The 27,468-nt window shown below is 46.7% G+C and overlaps 1 protein-coding gene across 1 annotated transcript; it reads left to right on the top strand.

The window, feature by feature from the left end:
* Positions 1-137: 137 nt before the first annotated feature.
* Positions 138-27,400, top strand: LBX2 (ladybird homeobox 2). Its single transcript, XM_069205782.1, has 2 exons — positions 138-1,778; positions 24,745-27,400. The coding sequence occupies exons 1-2, from the start codon at positions 1,454-1,456 to the stop codon at positions 25,221-25,223; spliced, it is 804 nt and encodes a 267-aa protein (XP_069061883.1). The 5' UTR covers positions 138-1,453; the 3' UTR covers positions 25,224-27,400.
* Positions 27,401-27,468: the final 68 nt, after the last annotated feature.

The following is a 27,468-nucleotide window of genomic DNA, read 5'->3' as shown; positions in this document are numbered from 1 at the left end:
GGGGTTGTGAGAGGGCGGGGGCACTCACGCTTACTCCAAACTTTGTAACCCCTGTGAGGCTCCGCCCCAAGTGCCCACAGGCTGGCACTGCCCCTTTAAGCCGGGACACAAGCGGGGCAGGTACCGGCTCCATTAACTCATCAGCGCCCAATCAGCACAGGCCCTCGTTAGCAGGCTGCACCGGGGAGGGGGTGTGACTGACGCCCCCCAAGACCCAGCAGAGGGCCTGCCCATTCCTGCCTGTTTATTCTGCATTCATCCTCTGTGCAGGGCACTCCGGGCTGTGTGCACAGGCCCTGCTGCCTGGGGTGGTGAGCTGGGAGACCCGTGCTCTGTGGGTGGACAGCCTGCCCTCTCTCGGATACTGCTTGGCCCCTCTGTGGGTGGACAGCCTGCCCTCTCTCGGATACTGCTTGGCCCCTCTGTGGGTGGACAGCCTGCCCTCTCAGGACACTGCTTGGCCCCTCTGTGGGTGGACAGCCTGCACTTTCTACGGATACTGCCTGTCCTGTCCGTGGGTGGACAGCCTGCCTCTCTCCGGACACTCTGCCTGGCTTCTCTGGACAGCCTGTCCTCTCTCCGGACACTCTGCTTGGCTCCTGTGGACACCGTCTCTCGGATACTGCCTGACATCTCTGTGGGTGGACAGCCTGCACTCTCTACGGATACTGCCTGTCCTGTCCGTGGGTGGACAGCCTGCCTCTATCCGGACACTCTGCCTGGCTCATCTGTGAGTGGACAACTGCCCTCTCTCGGATACTGCCCGGCACCTCTGTGGGTGGACACTCTGTCCTTTCTACGAATATTGTCTGGCCTGTCCGTGGGTGGACTCTGTAGCCTCTCCTGTCTGTGAGTGGACAGCCTGCCCTGTCTCCGGACAGTGCCTGTCCTTTCTAAGGACACTCTTCCCGCCGCCTCTGTGAGTGGACAGCCTGTCCTTTCTAGGGATACTCTGCCTGTCCTCTCTCCGGACACTCTGCCTGTCCTCTCCCCGGACACTCTGCCTGTCCTCTCCCCGGACACTCTGCTTGGCTCCTCTGTAAGTGGACATCCTGCCCTCTCTTGGATACTGCCTGTCCTGCTTGTGAGTGGACTGACTGCCCTCTCTCCGGACACTCTGCCTGTCCATTCCGTGGGTGACCCGCCCGCCCATTCTGAGGGGCGCCCTGGGTCCTAGAAGCTAACCCCTGGCCCAGCAGCGCATCTTCATGGGGGGGCCTCGCCTCGGACCGTGAAATGACCCCCAAACCCTCCTCGGCTGCCGGAATCTGCCTTTTTGTGTTAGGGGGGAACCAGAGGACGCCTGGGGCAGAATGAGGTTTCGGGGGGCTTGTTGAGGGGGCCCCTCGGCGCTGGACAGAGTCGGCTGGGACTCAGGGCGCTGCGCCCCCCCCAAACAGGACCCCTCTGCCCTGGCCTTTGAGGGGGGCAGAAGGGTGGGGGGCCCCTGGCCATGACCTCCACCAAAGAGATGAAGCCCGGGACCCTCCTGCCCCCCAGGGGCGAGGAGAGGAGACGGAGCCCCCTGGACCAGCTCCCGCCTCCGGCAAACTCCAACAAGCCTCTCACCCCCTTCAGCATCGAGGACATCCTTAGCCGACCCTCGGTGAAGAAGCTTCCGGGGGGCCACGGGGCCCTCAGGGGCCAGGAAAAGGGCCCCAGCCCCGGGGTACCCAGGAACGGAGTGACCGCCCCCTCCTCCCCTCTCTGCGCCCTGGAAGAGCTGGCCAGCAAGACCTTCAAGGGGCTGGAAGTGAGTGTGCTGCAGGCTGCAGAAGGTGAGTCTAGAACCTGACACCTAGAACCTGGCATCGACTTACTGTGACACCTAGGACCTGGCAGGGACTTACTTGGACTTACTGTGACACCTGGAACCGGGCAGGGGCTTTATGTGACACCTGGAACCGGGCCGGGGCTTACTGTGACACCTAGAACTTGGCAGGGACTTACTGTGACACCTGTAACCTGACAGGGACTTACTGTGACACCTAGGACCTGGCAGGGACTTACTGTGACACCTAGGACCTGGCAGGGACTTACTGTGACACCTGGAACCGGGCAGGGGCTCACTGTGAGACCTAGGAACTGGCAGGGACTTACTGTGACACCTAGAACCTGGCAGGGGCTTCAGTGTGACAATAGAACATAGTACAGACATGCAAAATCTAGCACAAACCCAACGCAGGCACGCAGAACCTGGCACAGCCCTACTGTGACACCTAGAACCTGGCAGGTTTAGTATCACAAAAGAACATGGTACAGACATGCGGAACCTGGCACAGACTTACTCTAACACCTAAAACCTGGAAGGGACTTAACTTTGACACCTAGAATATGCAGGAACATTAGTGCGACAAGTGAACATGGTACATACATACAGAACCTGGCACAAACCTAGTGCAGACAAAGAGAACCTGGCACAGACTCACTCTAAACACTAGACCCTTGCACAGAAATACTGTGACACTTAGAAACTGGCAGAGACTTCAGTGTGACAAGAGAACATGTTACAGGCACCCAGAACTTGGCACACACCTAACACAGACACACAGAACCTGGCACAGACTAACTCTAACACCTAGAACCTGGTACAGACTTACTGTGACACCTAGAAGATGGCAGGGACTTCAGTTTGATAAGATAGCATGGTACAGGCATTCAGAACCTGGCACACACCTAATGTAGATACATAGAACCTGGCACAAACCTAACACAGACACACAGAACCTGGTACAGACTTACTGTGACACCTAGAACCTTATACAAGCTTACTGTGACACCTAGAACCTGGCAGTGACTTAAGTTTGTCAAGATAACATGGTACAGATATGCATAACCTGGCACAAACCTAATGTAGATACACATAACCCGGCACAAATCTAACACAGGCACACAGAACCTGGTACAGACTTACTGTGACACCTAGAACTTGGCACAAGCTTACTGTGACACCTAGAACCTGGCAGGGACTTCAGTGTGACAAGAGAACATGTTACAGGCACCCAGAACTTGGCACACACCTAACGCAGATACACAGAACCTGGCACTCTAACACCTAGAATCTGGCACAAACTTACTGTGACACCTAGAAGATGGCAGGGACTTCAGTTTGACAAGATAGCATGGTACAGGCATTCAGAACCTGGCACACACCTAATGTAGATACATAGAACCCGGCACAAACCTAACACAGACACACAGAACCTGGTACAGACTTACTGTGACACCTAGAACCTGGCAGGGACTTCAGTTTGACAAGATAACATAGTACAGGCATGAGGAACCTGGAACAAACCTAATGTAGATACACAGAACCCGGCACAACCCTAATACAGACACACAGAACCAAGCACAGACTTACTGTGACACCTAGAACCTGATACAAGCTTACTGTGACACCTAGAACCTGGCAGTGACTTCAGTTTGACAAGATAACATGGTACAGACATGCATAACCTGGCACAAACCTAATGTAAATACACATAACCCGGCACAAACCTAACACAGACACACAGAACCTGGTACAGACTTACTGTGACACCTAGAACTTGGCACTAGCTTACTGTGACACCTAGAACCAGGCAGGGACTTCAGTTTGACAAGATAACATGGTACAGACATGCATAACCTGGCACAAACCTAATGTAGATACACAGAACCCGGCACAACCCTAACACAGACACACAGAACCTGGTACACAGAACTCAGCACAAACCTAATACAGACACAAAGAACCTGGCACAGACTTACTGTGACACCTAGAACTTGGCACAAGCTTACTGTGACACCTAAAACCTGGCAGAGGCTTGAGTGTGACAAGAGAACATGGCACAGACTCACAGCACCTGGCACAAACCTAACTCAGACACACAGAACCTGGCACACACTAACACAGACACACAGGACCTGGCACAGACTTACTGTGACACCTAGAACCTTGCAGGGACTTAACTCTGACATCTAGAACATGGCAGGGACATTAGGTACAGACATGCAGCATCTGGCACAAACCTAATGCAGACACAGAACCCGACACAAACCTAACACAGACACACAGAACCTGGCACATACTTACTCTGACACCTAGAACCAGGCATAGATTTTAATGTAACAAGAAAATAAGGTACAGACATGCAGAACCTGACACAAACCTAATGCAGACACAGAACCCGACACAAACCTAACACAGACACACAGAACCTGGCACAGACTTACTCTCGCACCTGGAACCTGGCAGGGACTTGAGTCTGACAAGAGAACAAGATACTAACATGCAGAACCCGACACAAACCTAACACAGACACACAGAATCTGGCGCAGACTTACTCTAACACCTAGAACCAGGCAGGGACTTGAGTCTGACTCACAGAACATGGTGCATACCCACCTTGGACATTCACAACCTGGCACAATCAAAACTCTGACACCAAGAACTTGACAGGGACTTGAGTCTGACACAGAACCATAGTACAGAGATACTACGACACTAAGATATTTAGGACCCAGTACAAACTTAATTCAGAAACCCTGAACCTGCAACAAGCTTATTTTGACACCTAGGACCTTGCAGGGAATTACATCTGACATCAAGAACCCAGCAGGCATGCAAGCCTGGCGCCCAGAACATGCCACAGACCTAAGTTACACACTAATAACTGGCACAAATGTACACCTCGAATCTGGCAGGGGCTTAAGTCTGACATGAGAACCTGGCCCAAACGTCACTGAAACATACAGCACCTGGCACAGACTTACTTTGAGACCTAGAACCTGACAGGGAATTAACTCTGACACTAAAAACATGGCAGAGATTTACATCTGGAACAAGACAGTGGCGTAGAAATAACTCAGCCCTCCTGAAGACCATGGCACAGACTTAATTATGACACCTAGAACCTGGCAGGGACTTATCGCTGACACCACGTCATACACCTCGAACATGACACTTACTAAACCCTGACCCTGGAATCAAACTGGCAGGAACTTAATTCGGACACCCAGAAACAAGCAGGTACTTACCCCTGACACCCACAAAGTGGCAGGGACTTAACACTGACACCCAGAAACTGGCAGGAACTTAACTCTGACACCTACAAAATGGCAGGGACTTAACTCTGACAACAAGAAACTGGCAGGGACTTAACTCTGACACCGACAAAGTGGCAGGGACTGGCACCCAGAAACTGTTAGGCACTTGACTTTGTCAACCAGAAACTGGGAGGGACTTAACGCTGACACCCAGAAACTGGCAGGAACTTAACTCTGTCACCCAGAAACTGGCAGGGACTCAACTCTGACACCCACAAAGTGGCAGGGACTGGCACCCAGAAACTGTTAGGCACTTGACTTTGTCAAACAGAAAGTGGGAGGGACTTAACTCTGACACCCAGAAACTGACAGGAACTTAAATCTGACACCCAGAAACTGTCAGGAACTTAACTCTGACACCCAGAAACTGGCAGGGACTTAACTCTGTCAACCAGAAACTGTCAGGAACTTAACTCTGACACCCAGAAACTGGCAGGGACTTAACTCTGACACCCAGAAACTGGGAGGAACTTAACTCTGGCACCTAGAAACTGGGAGGAACTTAACTCTAACACCTAGAAACTGGCAGGAACTTAACTCTGTCACCCAGAAACTGGCAGGAACTTAACTCTGACACCCAGAACCTGGCAGGAACTTAACTCTGACACCCAGAAACTGTCAGGAACTTAACTCTGACACCCAGAAACTGGCAGGGACATAACTCTGACACCCAGAAACTTCGAGGGACTTAACTCTGACACCCAGAATGTGTTCAGGAACTTAACTCTGACACCTAGAAACTGTGAGGAACTTTAAGTTTGAGACCCAGAAACTGGCAGGGACTTAACTCTTGACACCCAGAAACTGGCAGGAACTTAACTCTGTCACCCAGAACCTGGCAGGTGCTTACCTCTGACACCCACAAAGTGGCAGGGACTTACCTCTGACACACAGAAACTGGCAGGAACTTAACTCTGTCACCCAGAAACTGGCAGGAACTTAACTCTGACACCCAGAAACTGGCAGGAATTTAACTCTGTCACCCAGAAACTGTCAGGAACTTACCTCTGACACCCAGACAGTGGTAGGGACTTAACTCTGACACCCAGAAACTGATCAGGAACTTAACCCTGACACCCAGAAACTGGTCAGGAACTTAACTCTGACACCCAGAAACTGGGAGGAACTTTAAATTTGAGACCCAGAAACTGGTAAGAACTTAACTCTGACACCCAGAAACTGGCAAGGACTGACACCCAGAAACTGGGAGGGACTTAACTCTGACACCCAGAAACTGGGAGAAACTTAACTTTGACACCCAGAAACTGTCAGGGACTTAACTCTGACACCCAGAATGTGGTCAGGAACTTAACTCTGACACCCAGAAACTATTCAGGGACTTAACTCTGACACCCAGAAACTGTCAGGGACTTAACTTTGAGACTCAGAAACTGGAAAGACTTAACTCTAAGACCCAGAAACTGGAGGGGCTTAACTCTGACACCCAGAAACTGGCAGGGATTTCAGTGTAACACCCCGAATCTGGAGGTACTCATTGTTACACGGGTCTCAGGTAAGGTTTCCATTAATTTGCCCCGGGTCCTGCGACCTCCGGTCTATTTAAAGAATCCCAAGTCCCTTTAATATGTGTAACCTACAGAGACTTGTAAACCCTCCGAGTCGCGGCTCTCTGACCCCAGGGTGAAGGGAGCCCTCCCCCAGACGGAACGGTAATGGGGGGTGGTGTTTACAAGTGGGTCCTGCTCCAAAGCACACGGTATTGCAAGGGTGGTGTTTACAAGTGTGAACCCCGCTGTAATGGAGGGCGGTATTTACATGAGTGCTCCCCCTCACGGTAACGGAGGGTGGTATTTACAGGCGCCAGCATCGACCCACAAATCCCCGAATGGAGCAGGGGTTAGGCCCTCACGCGGCCCGGTGTAATAAACTCTGGGTTCACTCTGCAGCTGCCATTACACGTCTCTATCCGTAATTGCCCATATCCCGGGGTATTACAGATATTACACCCCCACTATCAGTAATTGCCCGTATCTTGGAGTATTACATATATTACACCCCACTATCGGTAATACACTCCGCTATCGGTAATTGCCCGCATCCCGGGGTATTACAGAGATTACACAGCACAATCGGTAATTGCCCGCATCCCGGGGTAATAGAGAGATTACACAGCACAATCGGTAATTGGCCGTATCCCGGGGTATTACAGAGGATTAAAGCCCGCCCGATAAGGCCTTCTCTGTGGTAGGAAGAGATGTTATCCGCGGATTACCGGCTACAGCACTCCCAGGGCTATTACACGGATATTAACTGCACTCCTGAGACCCTCCAGATACACCCCCCGCCCCCAACACCCACCTCGGACAGAGCTCACTCGAGCTCCCCTCCCGCCAACTCTACAGATGTCTTATCTCATTTTGTAAGCAACCCTGCGGTGTTATTACATGGAAATACCGCGTTGTATTACGTGTGACACACACCGAGGTGTTATTGCATATTGTACACAAAGCTGAAGTGTTATTACATAGAAATACCGCGTTTTGTTACATGTGACACACACTGCAGTGTTATTGCATCTTGTATCCGATGCCGCCGTGTTATTACATGGAAATAGTGCGTTTTATTACATGTGACACACACCGCGGTGTTATTACATGTGACATACGCTACGTAATTGCATATTGTACCCGATGCCGCGGTGTTATTACATGGAAATACCGCGTTTTATTACATGTGACACACACTGCGGTGTTTTTACATGTGACACACACCGAGGTGTTATTGCATATTGTACACAAAGCTGAGGTGTTATTTCATGGAAATACCGCGTTTTGTTACATGTGACACACACTGCGGTGTTATTACATCTTGTATCCGATGCCGCCGTGTTATTACATGGAAATAGTGCGTTTTATCACATGTGACATACACCGCGCTGTTATTAAATAGTGTACACAATGCTGAGATGTTATTAAATGGAAATACCGCGTTTTTTACGCGTTACACAGATCGCTGTGTTATTGCATATTGTACCCTATGCCGCGGTGTTATTACATGGAAATATCACGTTTTATTACATGTGACACACATCCCTGTGTTATTGCATATTGAACCCGATGCCGCCGTGTTATTACATGATAATACCGCGTTTTATCGCATGTTACACACACCCCGAGGTTATTACATGTACAACCTTGGGTTTACTACTAGTTACTCACACCAAGAGCTCATTATATGTTACATACACTGAGATATTATTGCATGGAGACACAGGGGTTTATAACATGTACGCAGGGGTATATTACATGTTACGCACACCGAGATGGGATTACATGTAGACACAGGGGTATATTACATGTTACGCACACCGAGATGGGATTACATGTAGACACAGGGGTTTATTACATGTTAAGAACACCGAGATGTTATTATATGTACACGGGGTGTTTTACATGCTGCACACGCTGCGGTGTTATTGCATGGCGACACAGGGGTTTATTACATGTTGCACACACTGACAGGTTATTATTACATGTATACAGAGGGGTGTATTACACGTTACGCACACCGAGATTTTATTGCATGTAGACACAGGAGTTTATTACCTGTTACGCACACCGGAAGGTTATTACATGTACACACAGGGGTGTATTACACGTTACGCACACTGAGATGTTATTACATGTATACACAGGGCTGTATTACACGTTACGCACACCGAGATTTTATTGCATGGAGACACAGGGGTTTATTACCTGTTACGCACACCTGGAGGTACATGTACACGCAGGGGTGTATTACACGTTACGCACACTGAGATGTTATTACATGGCGACACAGGGAGTTATTACATGTTACACACATCGCGGTGTTAGTGCATGGAGACACAGGGGTTTATTACACGTTAGGCACACCGAGATTTTATTACATTTATACACAGGGGTTTATTACACGTTACGCACGCCGAGATCTTATTATATGTAGACACAGGGATTTATTTTATGGCACACACACCGCGCTGTTATTGCATGTTGCACACGATGTCTCGATGGTATTACCTGTTACACGGTGTGTGCCTTTTATTGCGTGTAACACACTCAGCGGTATTACTGCATGTACACTCAGGGCTTTATCGCATGTTACACACCGCCACGGTGTTGTTTGTTGTAGTCACTGCGAAACTTTGCATGTTGTGAACACCGCGGGGTTATTGAATGTTGTACAAATGTTATTGCATATTATAGAAACGCTGTTTTGTTTTTGTGTGTGCTCACGTGGCGCATATAATTGCATGTTGCACTGAATAAGATGTTTTTTAAATGTTGTGTAGATCGGAATGTTATTGCATGCACTCCATGCTGTACACACCTCTGGATTATTGCATGTTGTACACGTGTTTTAGGCACACAGAGCTATGTTGTGACATGTTGCACAAACCATCACGTTATTCTGAGCTGCACAACACACGCCGATATTACTGCGTTCTGTACAAACACACACCGTGATGTTACTATATGTTCCACACCTGTACTTGCATGTCATACAAACCGCGACGCTATTGCATGTTGTGCACATTCAAATGTAAGTGCATGTTGGACACACTTAGGGATTAATGGATGTCATAACATGTTATACACATAGCGATGTCATTGCATGTTATACACAATGCGATGTATTCGTATGTTATACACACTGCGATTTCATTGTATGTTGCAGATGCGTTATTGTATGTCACGCACTCAGCGATATCATCGCATTTCCTCCACACATGATCCCAGGTTCTGGGCTGTAATGATCATGTATGAAGGCCTAAAAAAACCACACAGCGGGTGGGGCTGATACACATGTACTGATTACACCTCCTCCCCAAACACACACTCACATACTCTCACTCACACACTCACTCTCACTCACATACACTCACTCACACACTCACACAGAACCACTCACTCACACAGAACCACTCACACACACACACTCACATTCACACACACACGGACACGCACACTCACACTCTCGCACACTCACTCACACGCACATACACACAGTAACTCACACACACACAATCACTCACACACACAGTCACTCACATACACACACTCGCACACACATTTCTAAGAGGGGCGGGATGTGCTCGGCCAAACATTTACAAACTCCACACTTCACACCCCTCTGGCCCGAGTGAACTTCAGTTTTGTATATTATGGGCCACGACACTTTCCGATGTATTTTTTAAAGGGGGCGGCTCCCCCGCCCTGCACATAAACCTGCTAAGCACACTTTGGGGTCCCCAGCCTCTGACACTCTCCAAGGCATCGGGGGGACCCCCATTGACACACTCACACCTTGTGTCCACAGCACAACCCGATGACAACTACATGTTACAATCCCTCTTCCGGCACACACAATGTGCTCCACTGGATCAGGGGCAGCACGTCAGATGACGTCACGAGAAGTCTTGGGGTCACTGGTTAGATACCACGACGCGCTCTAAAGTGTCACAAGCCGTCGGCGCTTCACGTGCACGGGGGGAGTTTGTTTCTGCCGGTGCGCACCGGAGCGTCCCAGAGACACCTTCAGTTTGTGCAGTTTATGTCCGGCGCCGGGGAGGGAAAAACGGTGAAAATAACACGCAAAACGTACTCTTGTCTTCCTTAATAGAGAAAATAAAATATAAAACGTATTCTCGGCTCCCTTAACAGAAAAAATATATATAATACGTATTCTCGGCTCTCTTAACAGAAAAAAATAAAATATGAAACGTATTCTCGGCTCCCTTAACAAAGAAAATAAAGTATAAAACATATACTTCGCTCCCTTAACAGAAAAAAATAAAAATATAAAACATATTCTCGGCTCCCTTAACAGAGAAAATAAAATATAAAACTTATTCTCGGCTCCCTTAACAGAGAAAATAAAATATAAAACGTATTCTTGGTTCACTTAACAGAGAAAATAAAAGATAAAACGTATTCTTGTTTCCCTTAAGAGAGAAAATATAATATGAAACGTATCCTTGCTCTCTAATAGACCAAATAAAATGAAAACCTTACTCTTGGCTTCTTTAATAAAGATTGCAGCAGCAACAACCAGGATAATACCATTAATAACAATAATAATAATACCAACAACAACAATAGCACTGTTAATATTATTATTAATAATAATTGAAAACAATAATATATAATAGTAACAGGAATGAAAATAATACCTACAATAACAATAGTTATAATAACGATAATAACAGCACCAACAATTATAATGCTATTAATAATATTATTATTAATAATAACAGCAGTAGTGATAGTAATGATGTGGGGCTAATCGAACGCAAACTGCGCTATTAGAACGAATAAGGCGGTGCATGTATCGCGATATCCATTTTATCATTAGTGCTTTTGTCGTTGTCACAACATAAACTGCAGCACAGATCGCAGGAGCTCCGGCTCCTGAGGGCGTCTCTGGTGAGTCCCAGTCCCGGCGCATCCTTGGAAGGGCTCCGCGTGTGCTCTTCTGCGCCTGGAGGCGTCTCTGGTGACCCCCAGTCCCGGCGCATCCTTGGAAGGGCTCCGCGTGTGCTCTTCTGCACCTGGAGACGTCTCTGGTGACTCCCAGTCCCGGAGCATCCTCGGACGGGCTCCGCGTGTGCTCCTCTGCACCTGGAGGCGTCGCTGGTGAGTCCCAGTCCCGGCGCATCCTCGGACGGGCTCCGCGTGTGCTCCTCTGCACCTGGAGGCGTCTCTGGTGACCCCCAGTCCCGGCGCATCCTCGGACGGGCTCCGCGTGTGCTCCTCTGCACCTGAAGTTGTCTCTGGTGACTCTGACTCCCTGCGCATCCTCGGACGGGCTCCACGTGTGCTCCTCTGCACCTGGAGACAAAGTGAGCTTAACCGAACTAAACAACTAGCATGAGTTGTTACAGTGTGTACAGTAGTTTTATTACGCCGTCTGCGAGGCAGTAAACTGTGCTTTACTCCTGCCAGCCCCTCTCTGCTGTGGGAATATAAATGAACTTTGCACTTTAGTAATAAATGCGCCACGTCTTCATTAGTCCACTCGCTCCAAACAAGCGGTATTTATTTAGTTTTTACACACACACATATATCAAGAGAGCGTTAGAGGTGTCGTTGCCTCTTTCTCGGGGCATTAATTCGGGCTAATTGCCCGGAACGGCCCCTTCGACCCACTGACGGCTGCTTAAAGCTTCTCTCTGCTCCAGCGGTCCTCCCTCCACTTACGCCCCCCGCGCACCCCTCACACACCCCACGCACTCTCCACACACCCCTCCAGGCCACTGTCTCACCGACCCGCCTGTGGCACAGTGTGTTATTGAGTGTACAGAGCCATTTCAGGCCAAACAAACACATCAGAAAGTGCCGTTTAGCGCTTCGAGGCGAGTGACTGTCGTGAACACTAGCGTCGCCTTGTGACCGGGCGTTCACCTACCTAGTGATGCAATGTGACGGGCACCCTTCGCACCTTCAACCAGGTGAAAATGGGCGTAATTGTCACAAAAATTGTGCATACCACTTCGCAAAGTAACCTTGACAAATTGCGTAAGAATCTCCAAGCACAGCCCGACACCCTGCACAAAGTCACGCGTGTAGTGAACCGTGTAACCCCGGCGGGGAGTGAGGGGGGCACAGTGTTCACAGTTCCATAAACGTATTTTCTCCTTGAAATGGTCTCTGGAGGCGAAAATTCTGCGAAAAAAGCATAAATGGAAGAAAAACAAGAAATGCGCAAAATCAAAAAATCAGAATTAACACATAGATTATTTTCACGGAAAAAACCCTGGGTCCAGTCCCTTCATTAATAACGAATTTTTGAATTGCACACTCGAGGCTCACACCATAGTGCACTAGTAGGGGCGTAGAGACCCCTGCGGTGCAGGGGGCCATCAACCCTTCAGGGGCCCCTCAAACCTTCAGAAGGGCCCCATTTAGCTTGAGTCCTGTGGGTGCTTGTGAGACATGGGGGGCTAATAGCCCCCACTTCTCATTGTGCAGGGGGGCCCATCACTCCGCGTAAGTGCACTAGTGATTCACGTCACACCAACAGACACGCGTGCTTTTTTCACCAGGTAATTTATTCCTAAACTTGTCACAGGGAAGCGTGAAAAGAATATAACAAATTAAAAATACTCTGCTAAACTCCACCATATGTCCTGCCTTCAACAGCATGTTCTCCGAGGGCGGTAATCACGTCTTGAACATTCTAATGGAAATCAGGGCTCACTGTTAGGTGCACCTTGCAGAAAGCACCTTCCAATGCCCCCGCCCCCGCAGACAGCAGGGCTTCACCAAACCGTCTTGTGCTCTCTCACTTAACAAAAAGACATCACAAGCCAGTGACGGAGGAGTGTCGGGAGGTTTTGTAAAGTGCCACGTGGATGCTTCAAAGCGCTACACTGCAGGTGGAGACTGTACCGGAGTGGTGAAGTGAGGATGTTTTTAAGCAAAAATGTTCTCATTTTTTTTTTTTTTTTTTTTGCAACTGAACCAAAAATGTAAGATACAATACATAACGAGCACCATGTGTCGTTTAAGCGCCAACAATCAGCTTTCTGGTAACACTTCAAGGCGTTTCATGGTAACTGACATTTTACCGTAACCGTCCTGTGACGTCACGGAAGTAAAAAGTAAAAGGCACAGCTGACATATGTTTTCATATGTGTAAATCTACGTACCCAGACATTCTGTACCTCAAACAGTAAATGGTTCATCGCGCTGGAAATGCAAAGTGAACGTATCATGCATGGGCTTTTCGGCATTTCCCCGCACATCATAAAATATACAATTTTATATATATATATATATATATATATATCAAGTCAGGCACACAGTCCTGGCGGTGCTGGAGACAAGGGAGACCGACCGTAGTAATATCGCTTAATCAAAAATTAATTAATCGCACTGACCAAACGATATATATATATAAATATATATATATATATATATAGACACACACAGGGAAACGAAATAAACGCTGAATGTTTTAATAAATATTTTCATGCCTCACTTATGTGTGTTCGTGTGTAAACGTGTGTGGGGCAGTGCTTTCTGACCCTCAGTTACAAAACCTATGTAATTAAGAATGTAGAATAAAGACCCCCCCCTGCTGTAAAAAACATATTGTGTGTAGATTGAAGGCAGAGACTGTGGCAGCTGCGTCTGCAAGGTGCACCAAGTACCCGCACTGACCGGAAATACGTCACGTCCTGTCCATCTTTCATGGATGCATGGTTGATTGAACCATGGCCACAGGTGAGCCTGGCGAGGCAGTGCATAGAGGCGCAGGGGGTGTCATTATAAACACCCGTATGTCACAGGGACCCGTGACATGTTCTCCGGATTTCACAAACTCCTGTGAATTATCAGTGTTTACACCACTGCATTTTGTGTAATAAAAAGCTCCCGGACATGTAATATCCCTTTGCGCGCAAGGCATGTATCTGTCTATACTTCAAACACACGGATGAATCTATGTGCATTTTTGGCTACACTTATAGCATGAAAACTGCACATTTCGAGACTCATTTCGCGGGATTGACGCCTGAATTAGCAGAAAAGCGCACAATTCGGGTTTGATTTCACCAGAACCCCAGCCCCCGTCGGATATTTTCCGCTCCGGCTAATTAGCCTCTGTCGGTCACTTAGATAATGAGCGCCGGAAGCAGTAGGCGAAAGTTCTCAGTGCCTTTTGTTTTAATCAGCTCATCGCCCACAAACACCAACAACAGATGATCGCTCTGGGCAATCAGGGACCATTGTTTGCTGACATCTTGCAGCCAAAAGGAACATTCACTTTTTTTTAACCATAGAAAAATCATGTTTCACTTCTACGGAGCAGCTACAAAATGACTGTTACGCCGGCGTAATTTCATATAGTTTATGAATGTTCATTTAATCGAAACTCGCAATATTTTTTGCCACCTCCAGAATGCGAAATTTTCGCGTGAATATAGCTCACTGAAGACTGGAACAAGTAGAAATTGTCTCGGTCGGAGACCTGTTTAGCCTCCAATCAGATATTTCGTTCTCGCACCAGGTTCGCGACCGTATCTCACTTGAAAGTGAATTTTCACGCGAGTTGGAAGCCAAGAGTGTCTGACGTGTCACCTGTAGTTTTACATAATAGTCAGGAAATGACTGAAAGTGAAATGTGGTGAATGTCGCAGACCCGCTAATTAAAAGGTGGATTCTGAACGGTGTAAATATCTCCCCTTCTGTTATTACGTCAGACAACCACACTACAGACATCCGTGTTTTACTGTTTTAACGAATATTTAAGTTTTGAATGAATATTCGCCTGTTTGACATAAAGCGCCTGCTCGCGGTTCTGGAGGATCTTATCAATATAACATTAAGAAATCTAAAAACGGATCATGAGTGACGCGTTTAGGTTATTGGACCTGTCGTCCTGCCTTTCTATAAATCATCTGGTTTTACTAAAGAACACATATGTAAGAGGTATGTGAACATGTGCGCGCGTTTCTACAGGTATGTATGGACGCTCTGGTGTGTGCGTGTCATGTGTGCGCGTTTCTACATGTATGTATGGGCGCTCTGGTGTGTGCGTGTGATGTGTGCGCGTTTCTACAGCTATGTATGGACGCACTGGTGTGTGCGTGTCATGTGTGTGCGTTTCTACACGTATGTATGGGCGCTCTGGTGCGTGCGTGTGATATGTGCGCGTTTCTACATGTATGTATGACCGCTCTGGTGTGTGAGTGTGTGATGCGTGCGCGTTTCTACATGTATGTGTGGGCGCTCTGGTGTGTGCGTGTGATGTGTGTGCGTTTCTACAGGTATGTATGGGCGCTCTGGTGTGTGCGCGTTTCTACATGTATGTTTGGGCGCTCTGGTGTGTGCGTGTGATATGTGCGCGTTTCTACATGTATGTATGACCGCTCTGGTGTGTGCATGTCATGTGTGTGCGTTTCTACAGGTATGTATGGGCGCTCTGGTGTGTGCGTGTGATGTGTGTGCGTTTCTACAGGTATGTATGGGCGCTCTGGTGTGTGCGTGTGATGTGTGTGCGTTTCTACAGGTATGTATGGGCGCTCTGGTGTGTGCGTGTGATGTGTGTGCGTTTCTACAGGTATGTATGGGCGCTCTGGACGTCGCCCCTAGTCTCAGACGTCATCTGTCTCAGATCCGCCAAGTTTCAGTGACGGCGCTAGGCGGAGTGTCCGACTCAAGGCGCTCTGCGACATCCGGCGCCTTTGTAAGCGGCGCTCAGGGTCTAGGACTGGGACAGGAAGAGACGACACCCGCGGCGGCAGCAGTGCTCGGAACAATATGATTAATAATAATAGCGACAATAACAACAACACAAGTAATAATGGCGTTATTCTTATTATTAATAACAATAATAACACCTTAAATAAGGGCGTTATTAATAATAATAATAATACCGTCATTATCATCTTGGTCGTTCGTTATTATTGTTATTTTATTAGTCTTATTAATATTGAAACTTAGCAATAGCAATATTAGTCGTACTTGTCACGGGTCCGGCTCCTACATCTGATTCCATCTAATATTCAGGGACAGTGACGTGTTCTCAATATAGCTCACTGACGTCACTGCAAATAATCTCTGTGGCTCCTCCCATTTCACAACGTCACGTCCTGTTCTGATCTAAAAGGAACTTTTTTTATTGATGTTGCAGGAAAAATAAAATTTCTCTGCAGAATGTCTGACTCAGCGTCACCCACATTAAAAATACATTTTAAGAAAACTGTATTTAAAACAAAGAATTATTCAAGGCCGCCTTGGAGTGACGTCACAGAGCATGAGGCTCCTGCCTGGATGTGACTTCACAGAACATGAGGCTGCAGCCCGTCTCTGACGTCACAGAGCACGAGGCTGCAGGCCGCCTCTGACGTCACGGAACATGAGGCTGCAGGCCGTCTCTGACGTCACAGAGCGTGAGGCTGCGAGCTCGTCTCTGACGTCACAGAGCATGAGGCTGCAGGCCGCCTCTGACGTCACAGAGCATGAGGCTCCTGCCTGGATGTGACTTCACAGAACATGAGGCTGCAGCCCGTCTCTGACGTCACAGAGCGTGAGGCTGCGAGCTCGTCTCTGACGTCACAGAGCACGAGGCTGCAGGCCGCCTCTGACGTCACGGAACATGAGGATTCAGGCCGTCTCTGACGTCACAGAACGTGAGCCTGCAGCCCGTCTCTGACGTCACAGAGCATGAGGCAACGGGCCGAGTCTGATGTATCACGAGGCTTCGGGCCGTCTCTGACGTCACAGAGCACGAGGCTGCATTGTGTGACGCCATCGTGTGTTTTGACTTCACCATGTTAAGATAATTTTGGGACTCTCCCAGGAAGCACTGCGTGTTTTGTCAGGGCCTCTTGGGCTCACTCCAGTCTCTTCTTCACACGCATGTTCTTTCACTCACTCTCACACAGCCTGACATAACCACAGTCCCTCACTCCAGTCTCTTCTTCACACACATGTTCTTTCCCTCACCCTCACACAGCCTGACATGCGCACAGTCCCTCACTCCAGTCTCCTCTTCACACACATGTTCTTTCCCTCACCCTCACACAGCCTGACATGCGCACAGTCCCTCACTCCAGTCTCCTCTTCACACACATGTTCTTTCCCTCACCCTCACACAGCCTGACATGCGCACAGTCCCTCACTCCAGTCTCTCCTTCACACATGTTCTTTCACTCACTCACAGACTGACATGCACACAGTCCCTCACTCCAGTCTCTCTTTCACACATGTTCTTTCACTCTCACATAACCTGACAGGCGCACAGTCCCTCACTCCAGTCTCTCCTTCACACACATGTTCTTTCACTCACTCTCACACAGCCTGACACGCCCACAGTCCCTCACTCCAGTCTCTCCTTCACACATGATCTTTCACTCACTCTCACACAGACTGACATGCACACAGTCCCTCACTCCAGTCTCTCTTTCACACATGTTCTTTCACTCTCACATAACCTGACAGGCGCACAGTCCCTCACTCCAGTCTCTCCTTCACACACATGTTCTTTCACTCACTCTCACACAGCCTGACATAACCACAGTCCCTCACTCCAGTCTCTTCTTCACACACATGTTCTTTCACTCACCCTCACACAGCCTGACATGCGCACAGTCCCTCACTCCAGTCTCTCCTTCACACATGTTCTTTCACTCTCACACAGCCTGACATGCGCACAGTCCCTCACACCATTCTCTCCTTCACACATGATCTTTCACTCACTCTCACACAGACTGACATGCACACAGTCCCTCACTCCAGTCTCTCTTTCACACATGTTCTTTCACTCTCACATAACCTGACAGGCGCACAGTCCCTCACTCCAGTCTCTCCTTCACACACTTTTTCCTTCACTCACTCTCACACAGCCTGACACGCCCACAGTCCCTCACTCCAGTCTCTCCTTCACACACATGTTCTTTCACTCACTCTCACACAGCCTGACATGTGCACAGTCCCTCACTCCAGTCTCTCCTTCACACACATGTTCTTTCACTCACTCTCACACAGCCTGACATAACCACAGTCCCTCACTCCAGTCTCTTCTTCACACACATGTTCTTTCACTCACCCTCACACAGCCTGACATGCGCACAGTCCCTCACTCCAGTCTCTCCTTCACACATGTTCTTTCACTCTCACATGCTTGCGCTTTTCTCCACCCTTTGCTCCTACTCTCGTTTTCCCACGTTTGCTGTCTCTTTCGCTTGTCCTGCCTTCACCTCCATTCTCTCTCACACGAGTCTTTCCCTCTCACACTCACTGTCTCTTCTGCCCCAGCTCCTTTTGTTTTCTCTCTCACCCTCGTTCTCTCACATACACACTCTATATTCTCTCACTCTGACACAGTTTCTATCTTATTCTCTCTCACACTTTCTTTTTCCCACCTTTACTTCCCTTGCTTTCTCTCACGCATACTTCCCCTGCCACTCGCAGACGTGTTAACACACAGTGCACATGCATGTGCTTACATTCCGATCTCCACACATACTCTGGCCGGACTGGCCTATGGCACAATCTAGCAGTGCCAGAAGGGCTGGTCTGGTGGGTCAGTGTGTGAGCCAGTCTTTAGGTCGAGCACGCAAGCGCTCTGATGTGTTGTAATCTATCTGTGGCTTTTAACCACGCCCATCGCACGCCCATCACCATCACTCGTTCGTGGGCTTGCCTTTCAAAAATCCTTTGTTATGATTGGTAAATGCTTTACATTTGTCCCTCCTTGGGTCAGTTTTGTTACCGCCTTGGCCACGACCCTGTTACATGGATAATTGCACGTTTGCCGACACGTTTGACTGCCAGAGAACTTTGTTTTCCTTTTGTGTCTCTCCTACGCGCTCATGCTCATGTCGACCGTGGCGCTTTGAATCAGCTCACTTACGTCAACTGTTTTACTTTTCATTTTCAATTTTTGTGGTGAGAAAAGTCCAGTTAGGAATTTACAGCGCCAATAGCTCTAACTCGCGAGACCCATTGCATTGCAAATGCTTGTTGTATGTTTGTGGGCCTGTTTTATTGGCTAGTGGGACGTTGTTTATTGTTGATTTCACTGGTATTACCAGAAATGTTGTCTGCAGCAAACACATGTGCATGCACTCTCCCATGCCCTGCAAAACAGCTACACGCCATATTTTTACAAGCTAAAACCACCCCGATTCGCAAATGTGGGTCACTTTTTTCAGCTACCTGATTCCAAGTTTTATTCTTGTGCCAGCCTATTTTGTGTCCCAGTCCAACCCCGCAGAGACCCTCACCTAGAAAAACACACAGATGTTGACTCTCACACAGAAAGACGAATATACTTTCACAGCCAGGCACAAACATAATCTCGAACACACAGACCCTTTTACACACACACATGAACACTCTTGCAAACACACACGGTGTACACGCAGCCTTTTAACCATATCAGTCACAGATGCAAAGACCTATTTAAAGATGGCAAAACCTTTTTAAACAGGGAAGGCCAGGATACCTATTAAGTGAAACAGGTAAAAGGCCTGTCCCTACCTGTCTAATTCTATGTTACCAGTACTGCCAGGTTCACAAAACCCAGTGTGACGAAAGCAGTCACCCTTTCTATGAGGGGTGCACTTTATGTGCCCTCCATGATCTCAGAGCCAGGCTCTGCGGCCTAAATCTGTGTAAAGAGGGTGCACTTCAGTGAACATGTATGATTGTCGAGTCCACTGAGGAAAAATAAAAAAAACTATCAACTGCCCTAGGGCCATGCAGGGGACATTTCCATCCTAACAAGTCCTTAGCAAGGGAAGCATGTATGTATGTATGTATGTATGTGAATATATTAGCCACTGGCGGTCGCCACTAGGTAGTTATAGTTAGGACTATGTTTCCATAGAAAAAGCGTTTTTTGACTTGACTATATCTTTGGCACCGTTTGACGACTCTTCAGAAAATTTTCCCCAAAAATGGCCCTGTGATTCTTGGCGAAGTTGGGCGCAAGTTATAGTTACCTTAGGGCGCGAGTTTTAGTGACTTGCAATAACTCTAAGTATAATTGCAGCACTTCTATAGTTTTGTACAAGTAAATTCATAACCTAAGTATAACACCTATGTAACCTTTGGTTTTTTCAGTGAATATATATATATATATATATATTTAATGGTACATAGAACGTGCAAACATAGGGCAAAGCAACGGAGTGTCGCGCAAGAGCGTGGGCTTCAGGTAGTACTGGGTCCCACCAAAAGCCGAACTCTGGGAGAGGTTGTCGTACAGGATTTATAAACTTTTAACAGGTAACTGTCCTGCGGCAACAGTCAGGGCTGGTCTCCTGCCCACTCTAATGACGCTGATATGTTTATAGTGTTATTTGTTTGTTTATTGATTTTATTGTCGTAATTATAAATAGTCATAATGGTATCAAAAGTAAATTACAGTTGTTTGCATTCCCATTGCAATAGTTCAATAACACATGAAACCACAAAAAAAATCCATAGAAGTCGTAATTTTATCTGTGACAACACTACTCACCTGTATTCTAAAATTACATCACTATACACCTGTAAAATGAAAATTACATAAACACGACTACTCACCTTCAATATGAACATTACATTATTAATCATCTAAAATAGAAAAATTGAATGACTACTTGCTTAAAAACAAATATTACATTGGGGGTAAGGTGGGTGTAGGGGAATGAAAGCTTATGCATCTAGGCCCATATTTATACTTTTTTAGCGCAAAAACGGCGCAAACTTACAAAATACAATTGTATTTTGCAAGTTTGCGCCGCTTTTGCGTCAAAAAATTACGCAAATGCGGCGCTAAAAAAGTATAAATATGGGCCCTAGTGTCTGAATTAAACAACGTGAAACCAGAAACTTGGGATCCCGGCTTCTTCACGTAATTAAATTGAGTGATCCTAGGCAATTGTTTTATTTCACATTCCCTCCTTTTTCTTCAATATCATGTGAGGGTCTCGGTATACATGACTTGAGGGGTGAGCTGTACAAAACCTACTCCTGTTTGATCTAATAAACTATAGTTGTTCACATATAGAAGGAACCCCGCCATCCAGAGGGTGTACGTAACAGCTGACTCGCCTCCCAGTTCACTATTAGTAATGTTGTCAGAGTAGGTGGGAAAGAATGAAAGTTTCTAAATTTGTGTTCGAAAACTATCACTTAAAAAAAACTTCTTAATTCACTCATATATTTTTATGCACTAAGGTGAAACGGTTCTGCATGTTAATGATATACAATTTCTGAATTTTTAACAGACTGAATCACACTTTTACACTTCTGTTGCCAGATGTTTTTTAAAATGAAGGTGTTTCTGAGTGTAAGACGTGCAGGACTCCCTAGTCACCTCCTTTCTTTAACTTAAAGTAACCTTTTATTAAACACTTGCCTGTTTATTTAACATCTTTTAAATGTTTGTGCGAAGTCGAGCCCAGTGTGGATGTTGGCCAAGGGGCCGTATGTAAAGATCAGGAGGGACGCATGCGACCCCCGGGCCGTACTTTGAGGGCCACTTTCTCAGGTTTCAATGGTGGTTTAAGATTTAAAAGGGAAAGAGGTGAGATTAGTGAAAATGGATGGTGCAAGCATGTGTTACTAGAAATATGATAGCGCTTGCTATAAGTGAAAAAAGTGCAAGACACTTCCAAGTTCTCTGACCTTTTTTACAGTTTGTAGCAGTAGAACTTCTCGGTGCCTCGCACTATCCTAACACTATACTGCACGTGACACTATACCCCATGCACGTTTTTAAGAGTAATATTCTACAGAACGCTCTTAATGCAATGACTATCATAATTATTATTACTGTATAAAAATAATACTGTTGGTGTCTTACTCTTAAAGAAATAACAACAGCAATTATTGTTGTTTTTATTATATCAATATTTATCAATATTATCTTTCCTATTATTTTTGTTTTATTATCATTATTACTTTTATTATTTCTGAAATCACTATCATATTCTAGTTATTTTATCATTTCACTGCCATGATTTTATCCTCAAATCAATTATTCTGAACAATATTTTAGCAATCTATTTTATTATTAGTGTATTCCTAAAATAGTACATATCATTTTTATAATTATTAATATCATGGATATAGTAATTTTTGACACATTTCCCTGTTAAATACCTATATCACCTCTTTTAAATACAGCTAAGACCGTGAAGGCATATTTCAAAAGTAGAGCTTTCAGTTTACCTTCCAGATAATAAATCAATGGCGATAAATTATTTTATGTGTTCACCAGAGCATCCTACTCTGAAAGGAGGCATGTCTTGTACCCATCAATCAATCAAACATTTATAGAGCGCGCAAATCGCCCGTGAGGGTCTCGAGTAGCCATCAGCAGCGTCCACAAGCGCTGTGCAAAATAATATTTAGAGCTGTGAACTGATTCTTAGTTCAAACCCTGAGACAACTATAAAGCATTTGCAAACAGAATGCAGGAACAAGTAAATTGTAAACGCATTCTATGCCTGTAAAGACAAGTGTGGCCAAAAAGGAAGTTAATTGTAACAAGTTTACTAATAAATTCATCATCACTCCTTTATTAGTACAGTTCAATAACAAAGCCCTTGTTATTACCACAGTACAGGGAAACTGACTTGAGAAAACAAGGGTATGGTCCTAGGGATTCCATTTTAGAATCAACTGACAGAGGACGACCAATGGGGCCTTGCATGCAAATATTAGTTAATGAGATGCAATCTCGCTGCATAGATTTAACCCCTTGTGCTCTGGATTTGATGTATACACCTTTTTTTATAACTAAGCGTAGTATGGCATACATCCTACATGCAGCTCTACAAAGGGTAATAGGCTTCTACAACTGCACGCGGTGTGTTGCGTTCAATTTAACACATACAAATATTTTGTCACCAAATTCCCTTCACAGCGAATTGAGAATCACCTCTTATTTAGCCCAAAACTGCTGAGAAAAAAAGGGCAAAAACTGAACCAACTGTTATACAAACTTAATGGAAACTAAATGATTATTAAAGAGTTATTTTAAAAAAGAGTCTTGGGGTTGAAAATAAAATGCTGTGTTACAAAATGAATCGATTGGCCAAAAAGGGTATCTTCTGAATCGGGCAGAAATACTAAGAAATTTATCAATGTGCAAAGTAAGTAAACAACTCCTATAAAAAAGATTTAAAAAAAAAAAGAATAACTGGGACTTAGCACACAATTTCAAATGTGTACATAAAATGAATATAATCGCCATGTCTAGTGCGTCCCCATCCAAAACTTTCCACATAAAACTAACCTCTTATCCACAAATCGTTGACTATCAGTTGTAAATCCCCTTGAAGTGCCGGAACTAGTTAAGTATGCAAAGGTGGTCACTTTTTAAGTCAAGACTCAACTGGGCCTCAGTTGGGCTTGGAAAACATGGACATGTCGTTCCTACAAATGAAGCTTTTTGGTAAGCGTGGGTCAATGCTGACTGAGCTCTCACTCAGATAGGTTTATTAGTCGGTTAGGCTGAATCAGTGCTTAATTTGTAAAACAGAAATAAGTGCCAGGGCCTTTGTCAGGAGTGCCGCCAATGACAGGGCAAACTCACCTATTAACCATCACACCCTACAAGTGTGAGAATTCAGAATATTCCCAGCACACAAACCTGTAAGAATGGCTTGGGCAGAAGGTAGTAGTTTTTTTTTTAATGTGAATTGAATTAATAAACAACAGTTACTTTGCTCATTTCTAAATTAAACAAACAGCGCCACCATGTGGCAGACTGTCATAAGTGCTGGTGCTGACAATTAAATGCCAGTGCCGAGCACCGGAAAACACCGGCTCAGATTAAGCACTGAATTGAATTAATGCTCAGGTTGGGTATATTCATTAATCCTCATATTTACTAAAATTTTAATGAAGGATACTGTGATTTTCATGTGAAAATACCTGTGAGGGCTGTTTGTGGAACAGTTTTACTACAGCTGAGGAACAGTTTTGGAACAGTTGAGTTCTCCTAGACATTCATGTTGTCACATCGCCTTCTCACTCTGCACCTCCACTTTGGCTCACTATCTCACCTCTGGTCTATCTCTCCAACCCCTCCATCCTCACTTCCCAGCCACCATCGTTCCTACCATCCCGTCTCCTCCTCCTTGTCCATTTGTTCTTCATCATGAAGTATCTCTGCGAAGTTTGACTAAGCTTTTGTCTTCTCTTGCAGGCCGGGACCACCTGAACTCCTTCGGACACCGGCAGACCTCCAAGAAGCGACGGAAGTCCCGCACCGCTTTCACCAACCACCAGATCTACGAGCTGGAGAAGCGCTTCCTTTACCAGAAGTACCTGTCGCCAGCGGACCGCGACCAGATCGCGCAGCAGTTGGGCCTGAGCAATGCGCAGGTCATCACCTGGTTCCAGAACCGTAGGGCCAAGCTGAAGCGGGACCTTGAGGAGATGAAGGCCGATGTGGAGTCCCTCAAGAAACTGCCCCCCCATGCCTTAGAGAAACTTGCCACCATGCCTGAGCTGGAGGAAGAGACTGGGGCGCTCAAGGCTCCGCACTCCCGGGCACTATCCCCCTGCGGGTCTTCCTCCCCCCAGGGTTTGAGGGGCTGTTACCCACACTCTCCACAGTCCTCCTCCAGAGACCACACCACAGACGAGTTCTCAGAAGACGAGGAGATAGAGGTGGACGATTAAGGGGGCCTGGAGTGAGATTTACATTTGTTGAGGGCCAGGGGACCTTTCTCTTCCACCTCTGCGTCCTGGATATATATGACTATGAAAGAGATGACAAGGAGACATGGAAGAGACAGAAATGTATTTATTTAATTATCAAGAATTTTTTCATCTCCATCCCAAGGCCCTGGGACCGTCCTCTTCACCGGACCAGCAGCAACAACCACCACTGATGGAGGGATGTGATGTGTGCCAATGTGTGGATTGGTGCAACAGGTGGTGAACGCGCTGTGCGTCACGCCTTGGGGCGGTTTGTTGTAGCTGCGCGGGAGGAAACAGAAATAACACGAATGTCTGCTCATTGGTGGGAGAGAAGTCACTCAGTGGTACCTCTCTGATGCGATGGAGGCCCCTGTGAAACATCAAGTGGTATGGCCCTGATGCAATGGAGGCCACTGTGAGATATAACGTGGATTGATCCTGATGCAATGGAGGCCCCTGTGAGACATCAAGTGGTATGGCCCTGGTGCAATGGAGGCCCTGGTGAGCTATCACGTGGTATGACCTTGATGTAACGGAGCCCCTTTGAGATACCTAGTGGTATCTCAGGCCTAATGTAATGCAGACCCCTCTTAGACATCACATGGTATGTCCCTGATGTAAAGGAGGACCCTGTGAGATATCTAGTGGTATCTCCCTGATGTAGGGTGACCAGACGTCCCAGATTTACCCGGACAGTCCCGGTTTTTAGAGGACTGTCCCGGTGTCCCGACTCTTCTCCTAATTTTAAATAAATGTCCCGGTTTTTGGGACAACAGTCAGATCATCTAGGGAAGCATAAGTTAAAGAAGCCTACAAAGTATGAAATAATTAAAGTAATTTATCTGTCACTGTCAGGCAACACAGTCCCCTGTCTGCTCCCAGCAGAGACGAGTGGAGAGCAGAGAGAGGTGGGTGGGGCGGGTTGGGGGGTGCAGGGTGGGAGGTCAAGCCATAGCTAATTTTATAAATGAAGTCTTGTACGTGTGTGTGCATATTTGTGTTTGTGTGTGTATACACACACACACGTATACGCACACATTCACAAAGCTACTAAAAAAAAGTGACAGGCCAGACATAAAAGTGAATCATGTCTTTAGTCCTTCTTTTATGTCTGACCTGTCCCGGTTTTTGCTCCTCAAAATCTGGTCACCCTACCCTGATGTAATGCAGGCCCCTCTTAGACATCAAGTGGTATGACCGTGGTGTATAGAAGGCCCCTGTAATACATCTCGTGGTATGTCCCTGATGTAAAGGAGGACCCCGTGAGATATCTAGTGGTAACTCCCAGATGTAACGTAGGCCCCTCCTAGACATCAAGTGGTATGACCCTGGTGTAACGGGGGCCCCTGCGAGAGTCAAGTGGTCTCTTCCCAAAGAAACAAAGGGCTCCTGTAAACATTTCGTGGTATCTCCTTGAGGTAACAAGAGGTCCGTGGATAACGCCAAGATAAGCTTAATGAGGAAGGGGGTGGGGGCGCCCCCTTCCACTTGATCAACTTTTGACACTTTCCAAAGACAACCCTCTGGCCTCTGTTTACCCTCCTCTCACGTCCGCCAGCTGTTTTCTCGCCTCTGGAAGCAAAAGGACAAACTCATTACATTTGTGTTTTTACCAAATACACCTCAGATCTTAAGAAAAACGGGACTGCAAACTGTGAAGAAGAGACCCCTCTGCTTTCCGTCCTTCTCGGGCGCAATGAAGTCTGTTTACTGGAAGGAAACTGGGTTTGGGGACCTTTTCCTGCCCCTTCCAATTAACCCCCCTTCCCCCAAAGTAACTTGGACTGCAACACTGGGCCACCTGTACATTTGGGCAAGGCTCGTCGACAAAATTGAGAACAAGTATAAATTATGAAAACAATCCACGACCTAAATTGGTTGAATAATAAAATCTAGAAATGGAAACAAAAAAAGTCAACGGGAAAAGGATGCAGAATTGGAAACGCAGTTGTGCGAATTGATATCCCTTGAATTGCATTATTTAAGAAAGGGGCAAATTATTGTGAATTTTTAGAGATTCTTCCCTCGATGTTCTTTTTTCTAAAGGGGGGAATTCAATATTGTTGTCGTCACCAAAGCAATGCAGGATCAGCCAGGCAGCAGGGGGCCTGCGGGGAACATGTACATATTTTAAATAAACTCGCCCCAGCCCTCCCCTTCTGTGGTGATGGAGTGTTTCTTGCCCGGGTGTGGGGGTCTTGGGGGGGGATCAGAGGGGCCATGG

This window comes from Pleurodeles waltl, chromosome 1_1 (assembly GCF_031143425.1).
Source record: "Pleurodeles waltl isolate 20211129_DDA chromosome 1_1, aPleWal1.hap1.20221129, whole genome shotgun sequence".
Lineage (NCBI taxonomy): Eukaryota > Metazoa > Chordata > Amphibia > Caudata > Salamandridae > Pleurodeles > Pleurodeles waltl.
Note: the sequence above shows the minus strand (reverse complement) of the source record. Positions and strands in the feature narration are given on the sequence as shown.